The sequence below is a fragment of the Triturus cristatus genome, chromosome 9, assembly GCF_964204655.1.
Source record: "Triturus cristatus chromosome 9, aTriCri1.1, whole genome shotgun sequence".
NCBI classification, from domain to species: Eukaryota; Metazoa; Chordata; class Amphibia; order Caudata; family Salamandridae; genus Triturus; species Triturus cristatus.
Genome location: NC_140592.1, coordinates 661,934,848 through 661,959,386, shown reverse-complemented (window position 1 = coordinate 661,959,386; position 24,539 = coordinate 661,934,848). Strand labels below are relative to the sequence as shown.

Here is a 24,539-nt window from a genome sequence, read left to right as displayed (position 1 = left end):
TCAGTCAAGGCTCCCTCCCTGTTGCCCTTAAATCAGGTCAGGTTACCCGTCTTCTAAAAAAAACCTCCGCTGATGCAACCGATCTCAACAACTTCCGCCCTATCACCAACCTCCCTTTTCTTTCGAAAATCACTGAAAAATGTGTTGCGAAACAACTTTCCCTACATATTATGGACAATAATCTCCTCGATGTTTTCCAACCTGGCTTCATCCAAAATTGCAGCACTGAAACAGCCCTGCTGCAAGTGATTGATGATGCGTTGCATATACTCGCCTCCGGGGAATCCTGTCTTCTGATTCTTCTTGACCTCTCTGCAGCCTTTGACACTGTTAATCACAGCACCCTCCTCAACACTCTACAACAGAGATTGGGATTGGATGGCACAGTGCTTAAATGGTTTGCCTCTTTCCTCTCAGACAGATCCCAAATGATTAAGATAGCGAACAGTATTTCATCTCCATTGGCTGTAGGTCAAGGTGTCCCTCAAGGCTCTATCCTGGCACCCACTCTGTTTAATCTCTACCTGGAATCATTAGGGAACCTCCTAAGCAAATCTGGGATCCATTACCATCTTTATGCGGATGACACTCAAATCTACCTCAAGGTGTCTTCCGCACACAATCTCTTTACTCGACTCTACTCTCAACTCCATCCACAACTAGATGTTAGCTCACCAACTCATTCTAAATCCCGCCAAAACTGAATTCCTCCTCCTTTCGACCTCTCTCTCACCTCCTCCTGTTCAATCGTGGATGGATCACCTGAACCTGCTCAACAACAAACCCATCATTGTCGACAGCGCTAAATCTCTAGGTGTCATTCTTGACAAAAGACTTAACTTAATCTCCCACATCAACTCTATTGCCAAGAACGCACGGTACCAGTTGCGCCTTCTATGGGGGATCCGTCGGTTCTTCCCGGAGAATGACTTAAAAACCTTGGTACAATCGCTGGTTCTCTCAAGACTGGATTATTGCAATTCTCTTCTGACGGGCCTACCCAAATCCCACCTCTCCCCTCTCAAATTCTCCATTCAGCAGCTCGCTTCATTTCAGGGTCTAAACGAAGCGACCACATCACTCCTATCCTGTCCTCTCTTCGATGGCTTCCGATTGAGGCAAGATCTATTTACAAAACTGCCTGCATCACACACAAAGCCCTGGCAAATAAATTGAAATTGTCCGGAGGCTCTCGACCCTCTCGTAATGCGGAAAAAGCTTCTGCTTGAGCCCCCCCGTCTTCAAAAGGGAAAGATCGATGGCGCAATCCTTCTCAGGCAATGCGGTGAGAATATGGAACTCACTTCCCCATTGCTCTGTGCCACCTCCTCTACCCGGATCTTCAAAGCTGAACTCAAAACTCTTCTCTTCCAAAGACACTTTCAGAACTAATACTTTCATACTCCGGCCCCTCTTGGAAATTCGCTCTTCATTGTAAATTTGTATTTTTTCCTGTGCATCCCTCAACCCTGCGTGCTGTGTTGGATTTTGTGTTTGTACACCCTTTATTCTCAGGCCCCTCTTGGAAGTTCGCTCTTCGTTGTAAATTTGTATTTTTTCCTGTACATTCCTCACCCCTGTGTGCTGTGTTGGATTTTGTGTTTGTGTACCCTTCATTTTTAGTCTGTGTAATGTTATATTCTGTACCACTTTTCTCTTGTAACGTAACTAGCTCTATTGTACAGCGCTCTGACACCTTTGGGTAATGTCAACGCTTTATAAAAATGCACTAAAAATAAATAAATAAAATATACAAAATATTTGCATATTTTGCTGTGACTGGGAGTGCACACGCGGCTTCTCTGCTTGAGAATACGGAGCGTGCTTCCACGTGGTTGGAAGCCAGTGCTTTTACAGTGGCTTCACCAGTGACATTGCTGTTGTCAAGCAACTCTTCCCCTCCCCCACCGCTACGCAGCAGGCCGGCTATCACTGCTGCGTATTTCTAGTTGTCTGTAAAGGTATGGCGAGCCGGTCAGCCACGTGCACCTTTCTTAGTCTGGCAACATTCAAGACCCTCGCTGTGTGGGGTCATAGTGTGCCCCGAGTTCAGCTTTATTGACATGTCTGTTGAACTCCCTGGAGACGTTAGAGGGGAGCCCGTACAGAAATCTGTCTTGCACGAGTGAAAAGTCTCAGAGGATTCGTTCGAGCCATGGGCTAAACAGTGAGTCCCAGGCTTCTCACAATCCGCTGTTCTGAGCTGTCAGTCTCTCTCTCGCATCCTGTTGTTGCACTGCCCAGCTAAACACTATGGTTGCGTGAACAAGAGTGTTTTGTTTGGCAGTGACCATAGCATTTCACGACCTGTGACTTCTGTTTATTCACTTGGGAAGGGTATATTTTTCATTGTACTTGGTAGCTTCTTATTTGTCACGTTTTTCTTTTTCTGTCATTTATATCGTCCCTTAAGACTATCCACCTTTGTAATATCTTTAAGAAACTGTATCGGTTTCACTGTGCAGGAGTCCAGGAGCAGTTTTAGCTGTCCAGAGTGGGCCTCGTAAATGTTCAAAATTTAACACATGGTTACATTTAAGCGTGATGTCCAAACCACTTTACCCCTCATTGTGCCACAAAAAATATAGTAACCCTTTTCACCAGCGATAGTACTGCGTTAAACATTTTTATATTCTTTTTTTAATAAGGTTGTTCAGTTATACATATCATCTTAATTATAGAAAAGGTAACAAAAATGCTTACAACACTTTTTACTATAACTTTGCTACACACAAGCCACACTTATCTACAACATAGCTTAAACATAATAGCAAAGCCAATAGCTCTGGATAAACACTTACAAGGTCCCAAAGGTGAGACCTATTGGCTATGCCAATGCTTGCTTAATATAGCACGAAAACGACCCAAAGGTATTTGTAGGAGTCACAGTTTACAAGGCTGGAGAAGGTGCTGTCTGCTGAGTGGTTGAAGTGCCTTAAAAAGGTATAGGAACTGTGATGCTGCATGAAACGGGGCAGGCAGGGTGAGTGAGTCTGGGTACGGAGTCAAAGCAGTGGCTAAAAAAAATAAAAAAAATATTTTCTAACTTTTTGTGGTCTTTCACCTTCAAGTAACTACATATATAACAAGCATTTGCAATGCAATAGGTCTCGCATTTACACAAGTTTAAGCTATTGGCATTGTAAATGAAAATGCCTTTTTTTAACATAAATAACAGGCATTGTCATTTACAATGCCAGTAGCTTAAACTCGCGTAAATGCGAGACCGATTGCATTGCAAATGCTAATTTTCAAAGTGCTGCGAAACTACCAAATGGGCCAAATGCGCTGGTGGCTTTTAACCGCATGGAGCCCAGAGCGATGCGAGAGTTTATTGGTGTGGCTGTGTTTTCAAGAGAAGAGTGAGGGGGGCTCTCAGTGGACTGCAGGGGGGATCCGCTCTCACATCAAAGGGAAGGCCCTTGCTAATCCCTTTTAATGAATCGCCATTTGCATGAGGTGACAACATGCGCAGGGATAAACACGGGTCATCTTAAGCAAACACTTTTGGTTGCCCACAACCCCCTCTGCGCCCCCCGTTTCCTAAAAAAAAAACTTCCATCTGATCTGCTTAGAAAACTATTGCGGTCTGAGAGCCTTACCTTGCGAGCTTGTTTTTGTTTTAATTCTTTGAACTCACTCACCATTCCCTGTACTCCTTAATTTCATGCATCGGGGTCAACAGATAAATGTTAGTTCTGCACGCTGAAACCCACCCCTGCAAAATAAAAATAAACAAGCAGAACAGTAATTTTTAAAAAAAAACAGAATTTCCATGAGGCATTACTCCACACAAACGAGATTTCATGGCAGGATGTTTTCAGTCAGATGGTCTGTGCCACTGAAACACAGTGCACAGGTCACGAGTGTGAATCCTTGTGAGGCCCTATCAGCCTTCCATCCTGCCCAGCTCGATAAAAGAGTGCCATTAAACTGGTTAACAGCTACATGGTAACATTTACACCATTATAAAAAGTGTAAGTGAAGCAACAAGCACAAAATTTAAAAATCAAAGTACAACTGCTGTTTTAGTCAAAGTGGTGTTTGGCAATGACCGGCAGTGAGCGCACCCAGTCCATTATTCCTCCTGTATGGCCAGCGTAGAAACATGCGTATCCCCAAAACAAAGCTATTACGAAACTAATGGCAATCTACTACCCAGCGAGAATGTGGCGTAACATACAGAGCTACGGACTTCGGGCCTGGGATACCAGGTTCGAGTCTCGGTTCTGTCTGTGCTTATAAAAATATGTCGATCATAAGAATGAAATGAAACAGTAACAGACTTGTTGAACTCCCTTTAATTGCTGAATATTATAACCGCAAAGCGAAGCCGCTCATAACACTGAAAGTAAACAATGGCATACCCAGAAGCCGGCAGTGGTTGAACTCAAGATTGATTTCTAGAGCATGGGCTCCGCATTTCAACCACAAGTAAATATTGATGTGAATGGAAAGACAATGGAGGGCCGAGAGCACTCTGTAGGCAACTATTAAAAAGTTCATAAATTATAATCTCCCGAGCCCTTAAGGGCACATGTCTTGTGATTCCAGCTGCCGCCCTTCGCCCCAGATGGAGTCACTTGAGTCAGACATACCTTCGCAGGTTAGCAGACTTTCAAACATTGATTACTAGAGAGACAAACATGGCATCCAAGCAGAACGGTGAACTTTAAAACAAGCAGGAAGGGGGTGGCAAATGGTGTTCACGGGCACTTTGATGTCCTCAGTGGCCGCGCGGCTCACTGAAAACATCAAAGCGCCCGCGAAATGTAAGTGATCGCAATCGCGATCACACTTCAAAGCGCGGCTGTGTGACAGGCGAAAGTGAAAGAAAACGAGTGCTTTCAGGCCTCCAAATGGTGCGCGCGCCCGGCACACATGCACTGTATTTGGAGGCTTGAAAGCACTCGTTTGCACTTCCAAAAGTGCTTACTATAAGTCTCGCCAGAACAGCGCTAAAGCACTGTCTCAGGCGAGACCTAAAAAAGACGTCAGGTATGTGGGAATGGCGCTGCGCCTGGTAGGTGCAGAGTGGCAATGGCTTGGTATGGAAAACATAAGCCACCTCAATCAGATTGGTTGAAGGTACCTGATCACCTGCTATGACCGTTCCGAACTTTATGCCTCTATACAGCCAAATCGGTGAGATTGCAGCCATGAATAAACAGGAATCAGTAAAAACGGGACAAAGCTTTCATGCATTTTACGACGATTGGCACAGGAGTCGGGTTTCCGGTCATGGCAGACCACTATGAGCACGTGAATCCATTAGGCATTTTAAGGACTGTCAAGTTGCTACCATTATCACGGTCATGAACTGGTTTAATAAATTATGAGGACGTTATAGATGCATATGTCTGGGGTTCTGATGTTTTGTTTACCCACCATTATAAATATTGGTCATTCTGGAATATTGTATTGGTAATCGGGTGTTGTGTAATACACCATATTGAGAGGGATTCGCCACAAGGGATTGTGGGACACGTAGTTTTAACAGTTTGAAAGGGAGAATGAGGGCTAACGTGCAATATGCAAATTCCGTCGTTTAGACTTTGGTCACAGTGTTTTTACAGATGCACGTGATTAACCACCGGGGGGCAGATGGGAGGGTTCATAAACAATGAACAGGCTCTCAACTAGTGCTTCAGTTTTCACTTAAAGGGATATGCGCGCCTCGGCACGCCATGAAATATGAATGTGACGCCATGGAATTCGTTATAAAAGAAGTTGGCTTTTCGCAAGTTTTTTTTTTTAACAAGGGATGCAATTCACCATATGTCACGGTAAGTGCGCCGAAGACTATAGCTGCTTAACGGATAATGAATAGGCGATATGATGCAATATGAGAAAGGTGTTGGGTAAACCCAGGAACGTTCATCAGTTACACATAGAGTACTGAACAACGGCATGGGTCCTGTTGAAAAGGGATCGTTGTCGTAATTAATGATTGTCCAATGCAATTTTCATACAGTTGGCTGTAAAAATATGCAGTGTTACATTGATTGTTTACCGAGAAAATATTTTTTAAGTAAAGTAGATGCAATTTGTTGGTTAATCGTATTGGAAGTGTAGTGATGTGTAAAATATGGCATCCAAGCAGAACGGTGAACTTTAAAACAAGCAGGAAGGGGGTGGCAAATGGTGTTCACGGGCACTTTGATGTCCTCAGTGGCCGCGCGGCTCACTGAAAACATCAAAGCGCCCGCGAAATGTAAGTGATCGCAATCGCGATCACACTTCAAAGCGCGGCTGTGTGACAGGCGAAAGTGAAAGAAAACGAGTGCTTTCAGGCCTCCAAATGGTGCGCGCGCCCGGCACACATGCACTGTATTTGGAGGCCTGAAAGCACTCGTTTGCACTTCCAAAAGTGCTTACTATAAGTCTCGCCAGAACAGCGCTAAAGCGCTGTCTCAGGCGAGACCTAAAAATGGAAAGCTTTAATTACAATGAACTGAAAGTTATGTTAATCAGTGGGAAATGCACTACAAGACATTATAAAACCTCTATTAGTTAATAGGCTGACCAACCCATGTACATTTAGCACAGCAGGCAGGAATCTCTCTGACAGACCTACCTAGGCACAGGCACCTACACGTGCGGCTGTTCAAGTTTCGCTGCAGACTACTGATGCCAGTCACAGGCAGCCGTCTTGGAGGCCACTAAACTCCGTCAGAGACAACTTCAAACTGCCAAAAGAGTCAGGCCAGCCCTCGAGTGCCTGGGATGGAGGTGGAGGTTGTGAGATGCCTGCATACTGGGTCTCTCTGCTGAAGAAGGTTCTGGTCACCGGAGGTGGGAGGGGTGAGTTCTGATCACATGCAATAAAACCGCTCTGTATCCGCAGGGGCCTGTCCGGGAGACTTTGATGCCACCCAGTGGTGACGCTGAACCAGTGACAGTGTGGGGTTATGACCCTGAGATCCTCTGAAAATCATTTCTGTAGTCAGAAAAAAAATAATGTAGAAGGGCGGGTGCAGGCATCGAGAGGGATTTTGGGTTGGGCATGAGCTTCAGGGGCACCAGTAGGGGAGGAGGAGGACGACAGTCTAAATATTCTTCATGTACCTCTAACTTACCCAAGCATTGAGGGCTCTTTGCCTAAATAGAGCTTGAGAAAATCTTATCACATCACAGGCAAAAAGTGACACTTTCTGATTACAGCCCCCATTCCCAATAGGAGGACAGCTAAGGAGGTCGAAAGTATGCTGCAGTGATCTGTTTCTAACCTACAGGCCATACATAGATACCAGTATGGAGGTTTGGTGGGCTATTGCATCTGCTACCACATACAAAGTAAAGAGACACCAGCAGGTCCCCAGCTTCGATTCCAGTGTGTTGGATCAGCAGGTGGAGTGTTTTATTCAATAACCTGTTTGCAATGTGCTTGTCCCAAGCTACAAAGCCAGTATTCTAGCTTGAAGGGTTGATGCACCTGCTGACAGGAGAGGGAGCGAGAGAGAGAGAGAGAGAGTGTGAGTGAGTGAGTGAGTGAGTGAGTGAGTGAGTGAGTGAGTGAGTGAGTGAGAGAGAGAGAGAGAGCGAGAGAGAGAGAGAGCGCAAAGGTGAGTATCTATTGGTGCAAGGAAGTGTAGAGTCGATGGTTATTTTTATTGCCTGTTCAGTAGTTGATATAGTCTAACTCTAACTCCCAGGAGCAACTGGGGGATAACAGAGAACAATTTTTATAGCAGGAACACCCTAACTTGAGGTGCTTTAGCAAGAACCGAATTGTGTGCATGGAGTTTGTGAAGAGGGTGCGAGGACTACTAGTTAGTGGGGCATCACTGGGTTGTGCACTCATGTACAGTTCGTTTTGATAATCAATTTTTCTCTTTTTTTTAATGACACACATAGTCTGAAAAACAGGGAAAGACGTTTTAGAGCATAATTTCACCTGCTAAAGCCAGTATATTACCAAGGTGTGTGGGTTCCAAGACCGAAAGGAGTAAACTCATTATGATAAAGTACTGGAGTCCGGCTGCTGCGAGGCGACTGGGAGCTCATGGACTGTACTACAGAGTGTTGGGGTATCGCTTGAAATCTCTGCAAGCGTATTGTGCAGTCTACGTGCAGGACATTCTGTGCCAGGGGACGGACGGTCACGGGTAACTGCCCAATTTTCAATGCTAAAAAATTAATTCCACCAGTTCCAGCGTAGCTCATAAATGCATACAATTATCACAAATGACGTTAGAGCACTAGTTGGAAATGCTTTTCATTGTGGTCTCCTGGAAGAAAGCAGACAATGTGTTCCTCCGAACACGCAACATGTAATGTGCCAAAGGGGGAGGGTGCCAGGCGTCCTCTGATTGGACTAATGGGGTTTGACCCAAACAAGTCAAACAGTTAAACTGCAAGTAAGGTGCGAGAAACGTCTTAGGAGGGGGCTTTGGGGAGGAAGAGACAGGGCCGAGGCACTTGCAGCACGTGGCAGCACACAGCACTCACGATCCTCACGAACCAGGCCATTATTTCAAGATGTCGTTACACAGGCACACGTTCCGTAAAATAGCATGATAGAACATGAAACATGGGCACGTGAGAGAAAAATAAGGTGAGGGCGAGAGGAGACAGATAATGTTAACTCATGTCACATTGCGTGCAATGCGAGGCGCACACTCTATTAGCCCACCGATGATGACTGATTCGGGACACTGAATTTCAACATCTCTTCGTCTTACCAAATATTATGTAACAGCATACAGAGGCAAGTGGACAATTGTGATCAGGCACTTTGCAGGTAACGGATAGCAGCTTCTGTCCCAATGTCTTATAAAGGAAATTATTGCAAATCACCTATCCGCCCTACCATTTTTAAAATCTACTAGCCGCCACTGGCAATACCATCCACGATGATATGAGGTAAAACAAACATATTGCTCATTTGATTTAATGCTAACGTGTGGCGATGCTGAGATACTGAGCATGGGAATGCTACATGTTTAAGATCCGGTACAATTCTTTAATGCCAAATTTAGTACAATATGTGTCGCAGCATAAGCATCCAGCTTAAAGAACAGTCCCCTTCGAACTCCAAGTTAGCGCGCTCTGTTTTCGCTTGTGGAATCTGAACTGGGCACTACAGTAATGCCGTTATTTTGACGGTAATCTGTTCAGCAGGATGTTTGCATTTCTTCTTCTCTTTAAGAGCAGAGAGGATAAAGCTAAATGTATTCCTACGCCCCTGATGCCACAAGCTCACTTGGCATCAGCCTGGTAACATTAATACCACCCTTTCTCCTCACATCAGTCTCAGGTCGCGCCCCCAGCAGCAAGATATTTGTGTCTTCATCTTGTGATAAAATGGAGACAGCTTCCTCACGGTTCTGCAAGTCCACCCCATTGATCTTGAGACAGAGAGACACCTGCTTACTGAGACTGCTGCTTATTTAGACTGACGTTTCAGTCTCCAAGCCAATTACTTGCAAGAGCCCAGTCATGGGCTTCTAGCCCATCAGAGCCCTCCAAAGCGTCTCCAGCTATCTGCCAGCCTTTCTGATTGGCTGTGAACCTCAGAGTGCCCACAGTCTGTATTATGTACGCGATTTAATGTCTACTTGTCTGTCTGGCAAAATATCCATTAAATCTTCTTGCCCATTACAAAAATCAAAATGGTTCGGGCAATATGATTTTCCTACCCCTGCTGGGGCCATGAGACCGCTCAGTTAGGTCCCCCCAAAAGGAATACTATAGATTATATTTTAGGGTATGGTATAATCCACTTGCACGCATCTACCTTCCCTACATGAATAGATAAGGATTCCTTCGGTCCTGATGAAATGCCATGATCCACTGGACAATAACATGTTGAACCCCATACCTTTCATACACATTAACTAAGAGCTTGAGAGGTTCATCACAACCTGCTCTTGCCCAAACTTTCTACTTTTTAATCATAACAAAGGAACCCAGTGCATAAAGCGTCTTTTGGGTCCATTTAGTTATTTTTATTGACACACCACCCCTCCACTTCTCCTCAGAATTAACCACCACATGCCCCACAACACCCCACCATTCACAATGGCAAAAATAAAAGACCTCCTGCAAAGAGCTACCCTGCGTGGCCCATTGTGCATTGCAGCGCAGGCCCAACAAGGAGCTGCCCGATGATGAAGCATGACACCCTCTAGGGCAGAGGTCTTCAAACTTTTTTATGCCGAGACCCCCTTGTCAAAATCTTTTTGGTGTAAAGACCCCCTCCTGAAATTCTAGAACTTGGTACTCCTCATCATTGACAACTATCGACAACCATAAACACCCCCAATTCCAACTACAAATCATTTTTACAGTGGGGAAATAATATTAAACAGTGTTTAGCAAAGCAAAGGTCAATGATCGTGGGGGCATGGTCAAAGGTCTGTCTAAAAACAAAGGGCCTCATTTATGAGGAATTGGCGCAGGGCAGCTCCGCAAGTCTTCTTGCTGCGCTGCCCTACGCCAATGTGAAAGGGCAGGAATTCACCTTATTTATGAAAAGTGGTACATTCCTGTCCTTTTCCCCTGTGTTGGCGCACAAATTGCTGCCTACCGCCAACAGGCAAAGTTGTTTTTGTGCAGGAAGGGGCACCTTCCTGCACAAAAACAATCCAGAGAGGGGCTTTCCTCTTTCTATGTGTGCTACAGAATCCAGCACACATGGAAAGTGGAGCTAATGAAGAGAAATGAAATCATTTCTCCCCGTTATGCCTGCTGTGTTGAGGCATACGGTTTTGGCGCTGCCCCAGGTTTACATGGTTTTGTAAATCTGGGTCAGCGTCAAAATCCGTGGGCGTTGCGTGGGAACACCCACTGCAATGCCATGGAACGCCTACTTGACATAGAGTAAGGCAACGCAGTGACTTGCACTGCTTTGTCTTACTCCATATCTATGAGGCCATGCAAAGCCACGCTGGGTGACTGTGCGTCGCCACATAGATATAATTGAGACGCCTGCGCTACCGGAGCTTCTAAAAAAGTGACACTCCAGTGGCACAAGCATCTCATGAATAAGCCCCAAAATATTTTGTTTGCTTTTTAGAACTTTCACAATTAGGTAGCTACATATAAAATAATGGATAGATTAAATGAAAAATAAATTTTAATAAGACGTAACTCAGTGGGAAATGCACTGCAGTACATTATGAAACCACTATTAGTTAATGCACTGCAGAGGTCTGTGTCTTGTAACCAGAGAGCCACAGATTTACATTTGGTTGGTGCAGTGGAGAACAGGGACGTGTAATTGTTTGTGCTACAATGTCACAGCCTGTGACAGAAAGCACTGTGAATGCATAAGTCAGTATTTTATAATATTGTAGGATAAAATGGAGCTTTCAAAACGTAGATTTTAGTAATACCAGTACATAAGTAATGCAATTTTTTTTGCACAACTGTCCCTTTAACCCTCCTCAGGGGTACTAAGCGCTGTGTAAATACAGGTACAATTAAAAACATTAACTTTACAGCCCAGTTATTAACTCTTCCTACTACCACTGAAAAAAAACAAATCTTTGCAATCACAATGCTTATAGTGATTACCACTCCCAAGCACCCTTTACATTTGCAGATTAACTCATAGCTGCATTTGCATTTCATTCAGCCAAGCAGGCACCCTGGTGTGAAGGATTGTTTTACCGGTCTGCCCTGTCTCTTTTTTTCACAGCACAGGAGACTCCACATCAGCAGAAGCATTTTACCGTTCATAATAAAGCGCCCGAACTGGTGTCTTTTTCCAAAAGGAAAAGCATATTTTGGATTCCTGGCAGAAGTGAGGCCTGGAAACGTGCGACCCCCCCATTCCATGACTCCAGGGCCCCCCCTGGGGGTCGCGTCCCACAGATTGAAGACCTCTGCTCTAGGGTGTATGAGGGCCCTTGCTCATAAAAGAAGAACCCCCTTCTTGACAGTCCTAAACTCCCCTTTAGGAACAGCATACTCTTTGTTTGGCTAGCTTCACATAGTGGCACATATGTTGGACCTTTCTCAAGCCCCAGTCCCCCCAGTCCCCCCAGTTTCTTTGGCTTTGATGTTTAAACTAAAACAGATACAACATTTTCTCCTTTATGACGACATTAGTGAACAAAATATCACTGCCAATTAAGTCACTTTGCCATCACAAAAAACGATGTTCTCGTCTGTTTATTTTTTTATAATCAAGTATGCATATCTGTAGTCTGAGGTAATTGTACCTAATGGATTAAGATTTGGGGTAAACATCAAGTGTCAAAAGGGGATTCATTCCACACTATGCACTGTACACAAAATAATACTTACTAATGTGGGGAACAAGGATATTGTACTCTAATATAATTTGCTCTAACTCACCTCAATTGCGGGCAGAGTTTTGTTCTCATCTGTGCTACTGGCTCCAAGTATGCTGCCAGCGAATCGCCCCTCACACTCGTAGCGAAACCGCATTCCCCGCTGCTTTGGTTGCTCCTTTATATGCAACTTTGGTGTCTTCTTCTGAAGAAATTCCTCAAGTACATTGCTAGCGTTCACAGCATGGTGCACCTTGGAAGCAGAGGGGTTATCGTGTGGGATCCACTGGCCATGACTAAGTGGTGCCGTACTCCGTGGAACAAGAGTTGGAGAAATTGAATTTGAAGTTGGGTTCAGGAGCGTCAAATTGTTTATCATTTTGTTGATATTGGTGACCGGATATTGAGCTGTATAATTACACATATCAGGAACATTATGACCATTAGAGGACACTGTGAACTCCTTTTGTTGAATAGAAGGCCCAGGATTCGAGCCTCTGGGCACCAAGAGTGCGGTCTTTTCTGCTGTAACACTCCCTTGCACTCGGTGGCTCGTAGGAAGTTGGTGTGCTTCTCTGGCCTCTTGTTTTATGAAGTTCTTCATCTCAGGAGTACAACTCTTGGTTGACAAGTTTTGGCTGGGTCTGGTATCTTCTTCAATGAACTCTGCAATGAGTTCTACAGAAAAAGGAAGGTTATATAATTTCAAATTGCACCAAACTATCCACTATGATGTGAAGTAAAGTTAAGTTTTGATCACCTCATAATAAACATTGTTCACTGATTTAACAATCACAAATAGAATTCTAACCATACGAGTAAACTAACCCCAAAGACAGAAAAACGTTATTGGCCTACTGTTGGAAATACTCCACTCCCACACCGGAAAGGGTTGGTGGTAACGGAGTCTTTCCAGGACACACTGTGGTAGCTTGGCTCGAGTGGTCAGGAATCAGGCACCGTGCTAAGCATACGTCATACCCATACAATAACCATGCGTGCATCCGTTCCAAAAACGACTCTACACCGTAAAAATTATGAAAATATCTTGCTTTATCTTCTTTTTCTCTTAGTTGCTGATTAGATAAATAATACACAATCACAATATACAAAGCTTTTTAAATAGTGCAGGTCAAATAAATACTGTCTTAAAGATTCAATAAATAGGGGTGATCATAAATAATAAAGGCATAAATATAAGTGCAATACATACAGGCAATTAAATATTCTGAGGCAATAAATACTGTAAACCAATAAATATTGTGCATCAATAAATACTGTGGAACAATAAATACAGTGAAGCAATAAATAGGTTAAATACAATAAATACAGTGCCCTCAATAAATAATTAAAAGCTGACAGTGACACTTATAGAATCAGATCACATTTGAGATTACTATGGGCTGATTTGGCCCAGGCACAGCTTGTGGGGATGTGGAGGGCTTGAGGGTGTCTACTCCCTGGCTTGGACAAGGCTGAGGCCTAAACTGAGGTAGATCAAGGGGGGAATACCAGAGACCTGGCTCTCTCACTCTACACAACCCCTCTAAATTAGTCTCAGCTCACCCCTGGCACAGTCCAGCTGGTTCCAGCACCTCTCTAACCCCTAGAGTAGTCTCTTAGGATTCCACAGGGCCTTTGGCGCCCTCTATTCCACTTACTGCCCTTTTTCTGAAGCTCCGATGCCGCTGAAGTCGTGTCGACACCGTGAGGCGGTTCCGGTTCGATGTCGGCGGCCTCGGCACAATGTCAGTTCTTGACGACGCCGGTAGGCGGTTCCGGTTCGATGTCGGCGGCCTCGGCTTGATCTCGACCTCCGATTCGATGGCGTCGGGCAGTCTTGACTCGATGTCGACTTCGGGCGGCTCCGGTCCGATGGCGACCTCAGCTTCGATGACGTCGGCCGGCCTTGGCTCGATGTCGACTTCCGGCGACTCCGGAGTGCGATCCTCACTCCCGACCTCCGGTGCTCCTCTCCTCAGGTTCCGGCGACTCCGGAGTGCGACCTCCACTCCCGACCTCCGGCACGATTCTCTCAGGTTCCGGCGACTCCGGAGTGCGATCTCCACTCCCGACCTCCGGCACGCTTCACCTCGGTCTCCGGCGACTCCGGAGGGCGGACTTCACTCCCCCGTCGACGCCGCTCACTCGACCTCGGGTGACTTCCTCCTCGACCTCTGGTACTTCTCCGACCTCCGTCGGCGCCCTCTCTCGACCTCTGGCGGCTCCGGGTACGACGTCTGCTTTTCCAGTCAGCGCCGCTTCTCCACCTCGGGCTCCAGGTCTCCAGGCTACTCGACGTCAGACTCCAGGGAAACCAGTTTCCAGGTCAGGATCTTGCTGTTCTTGGATTCTAAGGCCTGTTCCTGCTGTCCAGGTCCTTAGGATGTTTTTTCTTGCTTCTTCCCACACAGGGCTTCAGGCTGGGCTCAGTCAGTAGGGACTAGTATCAAGGGTGGGTTTATGGACCCCACTCCAGGCACAAGTTTCCACCCCTGCTGCCTTACTCCTTCCTCCTTCAGGTTTCTGCTGCTCACTCTTCACCAGTCAGGTGCCAACTGCCAGCTCCAACTGCCAACTCTCTGTCTTAGCTTCCCAACATTCTAAACCGCCTCCAACTGTCACAGGGTTCTGGAATGTTCTGGAAGGTGCTAGTAGGTTCCAGTGGGTGCTGGTGATGTCACAGGTGGCCACCATTTTGTGCTCCAGGCCCTCAGACAGAAGTTTCAGGGGTAGATAAAATGGCTCCCTGAATCTGCAGCAACACTAAAAAGTCTGGTGGTTCCCAAAAAGGAAAAATTCAAACAGGGTTTGAGGCAAAAGTGGGACAAAATAAATAATGATGAGGAGGGACCACCCAAAGGGCTGACAGGTCTAACACGCGTCCCCCCCAGCTGAAAGTGGGGAGAGCTACCCAACCCCTTGGGAGTTCTCATCACTAAGGCGGAAATACCTTGAGAGACCGTCTGCATTGGCGTGGTCCACTCCAGGCCGATGTTCCACCTGAAAGTCCATTCCCTGTAGGGAAATAGACCACCTCAACAACTTGGGATTCTCCCCCTTCATTTGCATCAGCCAACAAAGGGGTCTGTGGTCGGTCTGAACCAGGAAGTGCGAGCCAAACAGGTATGGCCGCAACTTCTTCAGAGCCCATACCACTGCAAAGGCTTCACGCTCTATTGCACTCCACTTCTGTTCCCTGGGGAGTAGTCTCCGGGATAGGAAGACCACGGGTTGATCCAGACCCTCTTCGTTGAGTTGCGATAACACTGCCCCAATGCCATGTTCTGATGCATCCGTCTGGACAATGAACTCCTTGGAAAAGTCTGGGGCCCTTAAGACCGGGGCCTCGCACATGGCTTTCTTCAATCTCACAAAGGCCTGCTGACAAGCCTCCGTCCAGACTACCCGTCGAGGTTGTTTCTTGGACGTGAGCTCCGTGAGGGGGGCTACGATGGTACCGTACCCCTTCACGAAGCGGCGGTAATATCCCGTGAGGCCCAGAAAAGCTCGGACCTCAGTCTGAGTCTTGGGGGGTTCCCAGGCCATGATGGCCTCGATCTTCGCCTGGAGGGGTTGCACCGCTCCCCTACCCACCAAGTGTCCAAGGTACACTACCGACCCCTGCCCGATCTGGCACTTGCTGGCCTTGATCGTCAATCCAGCTTGTCTCAGGGCCTGGAGAACAGCTTGCAGGTGACGCAAGTGATCCTCCCAGCTGTTACTGAAGACGGCTATGTCATCCAGATAAGCAGCAGAGAAACTCTCCATTCCGGTGAGGATCTGGTTTACCAGGCGCTGAAACGTGGCAGGTGCGTTCTTGAGCCCAAAGGGCATCACACAGAACTGGTAGTGGCCATTGGGCGTGGAGAAGGCTGACCTTTCCCTTGCTCCATCAGTCAAAGAGATCTGCCAGTACCCAGAAGTAAGGTCAAAGGTACTTAGATATTGGGCAGCTCCCAGCCGGTCAATCAATTCATCCGCCCTAGGGATCGGATGAGCATCAGTTTTGGTCACTGAATTCAGTCCCCGGTAGTCCACACAGAACCTCAGTTCCGGTTGGGCACCCGGTGGTGCAGCTTTTGGTACTAGTACCACCGGACTGGACCAGGGGCTGCTAGAAGGTTCGATCACTCCTAGCTCCAGCATCTTAGTGACTTCACTATGAATGCTGGCCTTCACCTTGTCTGACATCCGGTAGATCTTGGACTTCACAGGTGGGCTGTCTCCTGTGTCCACGTCATGGACGCACAGGTGAGTCCTACCCGGGACAAGGGAGAACAACGAAGAGTACTGCCCCAGGACCTGGCGACAGTCCTCCTGCTGTTCAGGAGTTAGAGATGGGGAGAGAATCACTCCCTCCACCGACCCATCCTTTTCTTGAGACGCAAACAAATCAGGGAGAGGCTCGCTTTCCACGTCCTCTCCTCCGTCAGTCACCATCATCAAGATGACTTCGGGCCTCTCGTGGTGGGGTTTGAGGCGGTTGGCATGCAGCACCCGCAGGGGCTGACGAGGGGTTTTAAGGTCCACCAAGTAGGTAGCCTTACCCTTCTTCTCCAACACCTCAAAGGGTCCTGACCAGCGATCCTGGAGGGCGCTAAGCTCTCCTGGTTCGATCACCCACACCTTCTGGCCAGGCTCCAACTCCACCGGGTGAGCATTGTGGTCATACCACGCCTTCATCATTGCTTGGCTGGCTTCCAAGTTGTCAGAAGCTTGCTTCCACAACTTAGCCATTTGGCTCCGGAAGGCCAGCATGTAGCTCACCACATCCTGGGGAAGCTTTCTGGGAGTTCTTTCCCATCCGTCTCTCACCAGGTTGAGAGGTCCACGTACAGGGTGCCCATACAGAAGTTCGAAGGGGCTGAAGCCCACTCCCTTCTGTGGCACTTCCCTGAAGGAAAAGAGTAAACAGGGTAGGAGGACGTCCCATTTCCTCCGCAGGCTTTCAGGCAGACTTCTGATCATGCCCTTCAAGGTTTTGTTAAACCTCTCCACCAGACCATTTGTCTGGGGGTGGTAAGGAGTGGTGAACCGGTATGTCACTCCACACTCCTTCCACATCGCCCGCATGTACGCTGACATGAAGTTGGTCCCCCTGTCGGACACAACTTCCTTGGGAAAACCCACTCGGGTAAAGATTCCCATCAGGGCACTAGCCACAACAGGTGCTGTTATGGTCCTCAGAGGTATTGCCTCTGGGTACCGTGTGGCATGATCCACCAGAACCAGGATAAACCTGTGACCAGCTGACGTTGGCGGATCTAACGGACCCACAATGTCGATGCCCACCCTTTCAAAGGGGGTGCTAACGACAGGAAGTGGTTCCAGGGGAGCTTTCAGCTTCACCCCTGTTTTCCCACTGGCTTGGCAAGACACACATGTCCGGCAGTAGGTATCGGACGACACTTTCATCTGAGGCCAATAAAAGTGTGGGACAAGACGGGCGAAGGTCTTGTCTTGCCCCAGGTGTCCTGCCAATGGTATCTCGTGAGCCAACTCCAGAAGGAAGGCTCGATAACGTTGAGGGACTACCAAGGCTCGTGAGGATCCGTGTAGGGGTGCCTTGGGTTCACTGTAGAGGAGGCCATCCTCCCAGTAAACACTGTAGTTCCCTTCAACGTTCCCTGCTGCCTGGGCTTCGGCCTGTCGCCTCAGCCCCTCAAGGGTAGGGCACTCCCTCTGGCCCTGGCAGAATTCCTCCCTGGAGGGGCCTCCCTCCACGTGCCACTCGGCCGGGATGGGTAGGTCCTCCAGTTTGGTAACGTCCCCCACCGCAGACTCCTGGTCCACCACCTCCGATGGCCTATCCGTCCTACGGGGTGTGGACGCCGAGGCAGGCTCCTCCTGTCCTCGGTTCTTCCCTTGACTGGCAGCTGGCTGGGCCTTTGTTCCAGGCTCCAGCCGAAACGAACTCCCTCTCCGGGTAGTCGCGGACCTTGTGCTCACACAGGCCAAATCAGGTGTACCCAGCATCTCAGTGTGAGTCCGGTATTCCACCTCCTTCCAAGCGTTGTGCTCCATGTCATTCCCCAGCAGACAATCGACTGGCACGGCAGGGCTTACGGCAACTCGAAGTGAACCTGCAACCCCCCCCCATTCAAAGGGAACCTCGGCCACTGGATAGTGGCCTGTTCTGCCGTCAGCCATCGCGGCTGGGTGGAGTACATCGGGAATTACCTGCTCTGGAGACACCAGTTGACTACGCACCATAGTCATACTGGCTCCTGTGTCTCTCAGAGCCTCCCCTCTTTGGCCGTTGATGGTGACCCACTGCCCATACTTTACGGTATTTGCGGGCACCTGGATCTTAGGAACCATCTCCCGTTCTCCCAGGGACACTAAAGTGACACCCGCCCACTCCCTTCCCTTAGTTAAGGGCATCTCCTCCCCGAGCACTACACTAGCTACTCCGGGGGTCTTTCCTCCAATGGGAGGGGGTGGTCGTTTCAGGCACTTCGGATCTCCTTTATAGTGTCCAACGCCACCGCACTCGTAGCAATGGACAACCCTTGGCTGCTGACTCTGGCCAGGATTAGGGTTTCTGGGTGGGTTAGCCCTAGGGGTGAATCCTGTTCCCTTCCCTTGGAAGTTATTTTGGGGGCCTTTGGAGAACTCCTTTTTCTTTTCCCCTCCCTCTTTCTTCTGAGGGGCGCCCTGTCCGGCCTTTTGAGTATCCCCTCCAGTCCCCCTTGTGGACACCCGGGTACTAGCCCAAATGTCCGCCTCCTCAGCAAGCTTCCGGGGACTGGTCAGCTTGCTATCCACCAGGTGTTGACGCAGTTCAGGGAAACATTTCTCGAGCAGGTGTTCCTTCAGTACTAGATCAAACAACCCCTCGTAGTTCCTCACTTCACTGCCCTGAATCCAACCCTCTAGTGCCTTCTTTGCATAGTCCAGGAAGTCCACCCAATTCTGTGTGCCCAGTTTGTGACTACCCCTGAACTTCTGTCTGTACTTTTCGGGTGTTAGTCCAAACTTCCTTATGAGCGCCAGTTTCATGGTGGGGTAGTGGGTCTGCTCATCCTCCTCGAGGGCCAATAAAGCATCCCTACCAGCTGGAGGCATGTACTTGTACAATCCCGCTCCCCAGTACTTCTCTGGAACCCCATGGGCCCTTAACGAGACCTCATAGGCCGCTAGCCACTTGGCGATATCGTCACCCACCCCATAGCTAGCTACTATGTCCTTTGGCAGGTAGGGTTTGGGTTCCCTGGTGTACTCTCGTTCTTCGCTGCCACCGTTAGGTACAGGGTGGGCCCCGATTCTCAGGATCTGAAGATCTATCTCTTTCAGCCTTATCTCATGAGCCATCCTCTGTTCCTCCTTCTCCTTCTCCAGCCTTGCTAAGTTCCATGTGAGCTGCCTTTTCTCCCTCCGGTCTGTTAACTCCACTTCAGACAAGCCACCGCTAGAGGCACTGCTGCCCTTCCTGGAAAGTGTCCTGGGCCCCACTGACAGGTTCCCCACCTCAGGTTGGTACAAACCAGCTCCCTCACTGTCGGGCTCTCTATCCCTGTCCTCCTCCTCAGCCTTGCTTTCTCGGCGTGCCTCCCCCCAAGCCCTTAAGCTGGTTTGGAGTGCACCCTTCTTTGCTCCTGGGGGACAATACACCCCCTCCCGCTGACAAAACTCCCTGAGTTGGGCCACAGTGTAAGTTTCTAAATTCTCCAGTACAAACTCCATCTTGCCCACTCAGGTCAGAGGACAGTTATTTGCAGTAACTATGCAGGGGGGTACCTTTAATAATACCTCCTCCCACCACCAGAGTAAATTTGGAAAAAACAAAAACCCACAATTAGGAAGGCCGCTTTGAGAAAACTCCCGGTGTAGGCCTATGGACTACCCACAGTTATTGTTGAGTATACGTAGGCACAGCTCTATCCCACCACTGAACACCAATTAATGTTGGAAATACTCCACTCCCACACCGGAAAGGGTTGGTGGTAACGGAGTCTTTCCAGGACACACTGTGGTAGCTTGGCTCGAGTGGTCAGGAATCAGGCACCGTGCTAAGCATACGTCATACCCATACAATAACCATGCGTGCATCCGTTCCAAAAACGACTCTACACCGTAAAAATTATGAAAATATCTTGCTTTATCTTCTTTTTCTCTTAGTTGCTGATTAGATAAATAATACACAATCACAATATACAAAGCTTTTTAAATAGTGCAGGTCAAATAAATACTGTCTTAAAGATTCAATAAATAGGGGTGATCATAAATAATAAAGGCATAAATATAAGTGCAATACATACAGGCAATTAAATATTCTGAGGCAATAAATACTGTAAACCAATAAATATTGTGCATCAATAAATACTGTGGAACAATAAATACAGTGAAGCAATAAATAGGTTAAATACAATAAATACAGTGCCCTCAATAAATAATTAAAAGCTGACAGTGACACTTTTAGAATCAGATCACATTTGAGATTACTATGGGCTGATTTGGCCCAGGCACAGCTTGTGGGGATGTGGAGGGCTTGAGGGTGTCTACTCCCTGGCTTGGACAAGGCTGAGGCCTAAACTGAGGTAGATCAAGGGGGGAATACCAGAGACCTGGCTCTCTCACTCTACACAACCCCTCTAAATTAGTCTCAGCTCACCCCTGGCACAGTCCAGCTGGTTCCAGCACCTCTCTAACCCCTAGAGTAGTCTCTTAGGATTCCACAGGGCCTTTGGCGCCCTCTATTCCACTTACTGCCCTTTTTCTGAAGCTCCGATGCCGCTGAAGTCGTGTCGACGCCGTGAGGCGGTTCCGGTTCGATGTCGGCGGCCTCGGCACAATGTCAGTTCTTGACGACGCCGGTAGGCGGTTCCGGTTCGATGTCGGCGGCCTCGGCTCGATCTCGACCTCCGATTCGATGGCGTCGGGCAGTCTTGACTCGATGTCGACTTCGGGCGGCTCCGGTCCGATGGCGACCTCAGCTTCGATGACGTCGGCCGGCCTTGGCTCGATGTCGACTTCCGGCGACTCCGGAGTGCGATCCTCACTCCCGACCTCCGGTGCTCCTCTCCTCAGGTTCCGGCGACTCCGGAGTGCGACCTCCACTCCCGACCTCCAGCACGATTCTCTCAGGTTCCGGCGACTCCGGAGTGCGATCTCCACTCCCGACCTCCGGCACGCTTCACCTCGGTCTCCGGCGACTCCGGAGGGCGGACTTCACTCCCCCGTCGACGCCGCTCACTCGACCTCGGGTGACTTCCTCCTCGACCTCTGGTACTTCTCCGACCTCCGTCGGCGCCCTCTCTCGACCTCTGGCGGCTCCGGGTACGACGTCTGCTTTTCCAGTCAGCGCCGCTTCTCCACCTCGGGCTCCAGGTCTCCAGGCTACTCGACGTCGGACTCCAGGGAAACCAGTTTCCAGGTCAGGATCTTGCTGTTCTTGGATTCTAAGGCCTGTTCCTGCTGTCCAGGTCCTTAGGATGGTTTTTCTTGCTTCTTCCCACACAGGGCTTCAGGCTGGGCTCAGTCAGTAGGGACTAGTATCAAGGGTGGGTTTATGGACCCCACTCCAGGCACAAGTTTCCACCCCTGCTGCCTTACTCCTTCCTCCTTCAGGTTTCTGCTGCTCACTCTTCACCAGTCAGGTGCCAACTGCCAGCTCCAACTGCCAACTCTCTGTCTTAGCTTCCCAACATTCTAAACCGCCTCCAACTGTCACAGGGTTCTGGAATGTTCTGGAAGGTGCTAGTAGGTTCCAGTGGGTGCTGGTGATGTCACAGGTGGCCACCATTTTGTGCTCCAGGCCCTCAGACAGAAGTTTCAGGGGTAGATAAAATGGCTCCCTGAATCTGCAGCAACACTAAAAAGTCTGGTGGTTCCCAAAAAGGAAAAATTCAAACAGGGTTTGAGGCAAAAGTGGGACAAAATAAATAATGATGAGGAGGGACCACCCAAAGGGCTGACAGGTCTAACACCTACTCATCCAGTTCAATGTTATTCACTTGACCCCACCACCCTTTGCACTCTCCTGATTATCTCCCCTTTTTAGGGCTCAATGTTCACACTCCCAACACTGGAGCCAGGATGAACAAGTTACTTACCTTCAGTAACACTCTTTCTGCTGTGTACTATGCCCAGCTGCAGATTATTCAATTTTACAATATCCACCAGGAGCTATACTGAATTCGGAGAATTTTTCGGCAATGCTCCATAGTTCCAAAGGTGGCATGGTGCAATTCTATGCTGGCTCTGTACCGCTCCAGAAATGATGGAGCAGAGTTGCTAATAAATGTCACCCCTGTGCGCAGACAGCAGTTTATTTGCCTTTTCCCTTTCCTTACCCTTCAGCATGAGTGTAAAACACAACTGTTGGTGACAGCGTGCGGTCCGTTAACTTGGAACCTCTTTAGATGTTAAAGAGATCACTCCACAGAATGGGGAAGTTGGGGGGCAGAGATGAATCAGCGGTTAGATAGAGTATACATCACACAGAGGGTTACCAAAGGTAAGTAACGTATTTTCTGATTGATGCTTGTAACCGCAGATTTATCACTTTTAAAATAGACACAAAAACAATAGTTGAAGGTTTACAGAGGGGTCTCAAATCAAAAAGTCCTGAAGAACCAAGTGGGCAAAATGTATTTTCTGTCAGACCTGGCCATCAAGGCAATAGTGCTTTGTGAATGTATGCACCGACAGACATATCACAGCGTAGCCAATGTCATGGGCAGGCACCCATCTTGCCAATACCATCGTAGCGGCCTTGGCGCTGGAGGAATGGGCCCTCTAACCTTCAAAGGGGCTGGTTCGTGGCCAGTGCATAGCAGTTCTTGATTCAGGTTATTATCCACCTCAACATGGTTCTCTTTGGTACAGCTTACTGTTTCTTCACTTACTGACATAGCCACAATGAGGAAGACAGTTTTCCGGATCAAGAGATGCAGCAAGCAACTATGCATAGGTTCAAGGTGCACAAGTTACTACTTGTGTAACGATATATCTGTAAGAGACATTAGTTAGTGATAGATTCCTTACCTTAGAATAATCCCCAGGCGTCAGACTGGATCCGGAAAGTTTTGCTAGCAGTACCCCTGCGCGTCAGTAGGTAGCGTCATGCGGCTCCGCATCCGTCGCTGACGTCGTAAGCGCCGAGACGACGTCACGGAGACTACTTAGGCGCCACCCATGTGCACTGACGTCAGTTCTGTACACGACTTTCCGTGCCAGGAACGCAGAGCCATGCAAGAAACTGACTACTGGTGCCAAGAAACTAGGGCCCTGAAAGGGATGACCTTAACCCTAGAAATCAGTTCGCAGAACGGGGAGGATGGGTGAGGCGGTTAGGAATCTATCACTAACTAATGTCTCTTACAGATATATCAATACACAAGTAGTAACTTGTGCATCTGAAAGAGACACGTTAGGGATAGATTCCTTACCTTAGAATAGCTACCCCAGCAATACCAACCCAGGTGGTGGGTCTGCGAACAGATTACACCAGAAAGTCACGGAGAACAGAACGGCCAAAGAAGCCGTCTCTCGGGACTTGACTGTCAAGGCAGAAATGCTTGGTGAACGTGTGCAGCAAGGCCCTCATAGCTGCCTGACAAATATCCTGCAAGGGAACGCCGTGTCCCAAGGCAGTAGTGGCTGCAGTGGCCCTGGTAGAATGGGCACGCAGCCCCACAGGAGGCTCCTTCTTAGCCAAGGAGTAACATGCTTTGAAGCACAGAACGACCCACCACGAGATGGTTCGTTTGTATACGGCCCGACCTTTTTTGGCGCCCACGTAGCCAACAAAGAGCTGGTCATCCACCCGGAACTGCTGTGTACACTTCAGATAGAACGCAAGGGCACGTTTTGGGTCCATACGGTGGAGCCTCTCCGCCTCCCTTGAAGGATGCAGAGGCGGAAAGAATGTGGTCAAAGTGATGGTCTGCCCCATGTGGAAGGGCGTGACAACCTTTGGCAAAAATGAAGGACGGCTCCTTAACACCACCATGTCCGGATGAACAGAAAGGAAAGGAGGTTTGGAAGAAAGAGCCTGGAGCTCACTCACTCTTCTGGCAGGGGTGATAGCTACCAGGAAAGCCGTCTTGAGAGTGAGAAGACGTAAAGGACAGTTATGAAGGGGCTCAAAAGGAGCGCACATCAGATAGGTCAAGACAAGATTTAAGTCCCACTGAGGCATTATGAATGGCACGAGAGGAAACGTGTGTGTAATGCCTTTCAGGAAACGGTTAACAACCGGGGACTTAAAGAGAGAAGGCTGATCTGGAAGCCTGAGAAAGGCGGAGATGGCCGAAAGATAACCTTTCATAGTGCCCAGAGCAGAGCCCT

General features: G+C 48.3%; 1 protein-coding gene across 14 annotated transcripts in view; it reads right to left on the bottom strand.

The window, feature by feature from the left end:
* Positions 1–24,539, bottom strand: part of RELB (RELB proto-oncogene, NF-kB subunit) — a 621,320-nt gene that overhangs the window by 402,186 nt on the left and 194,595 nt on the right. For all 14 annotated transcript variants that reach the window (XM_085625727.1, XM_085625725.1, XM_085625732.1 and 11 more), the window contains one exon: positions 12,307–12,920. In XM_085625727.1, the coding sequence (XP_085481853.1) occupies positions 12,307–12,920 (614 nt within the window). The remainder of the gene's footprint in view (positions 1–12,306; positions 12,921–24,539) is intronic.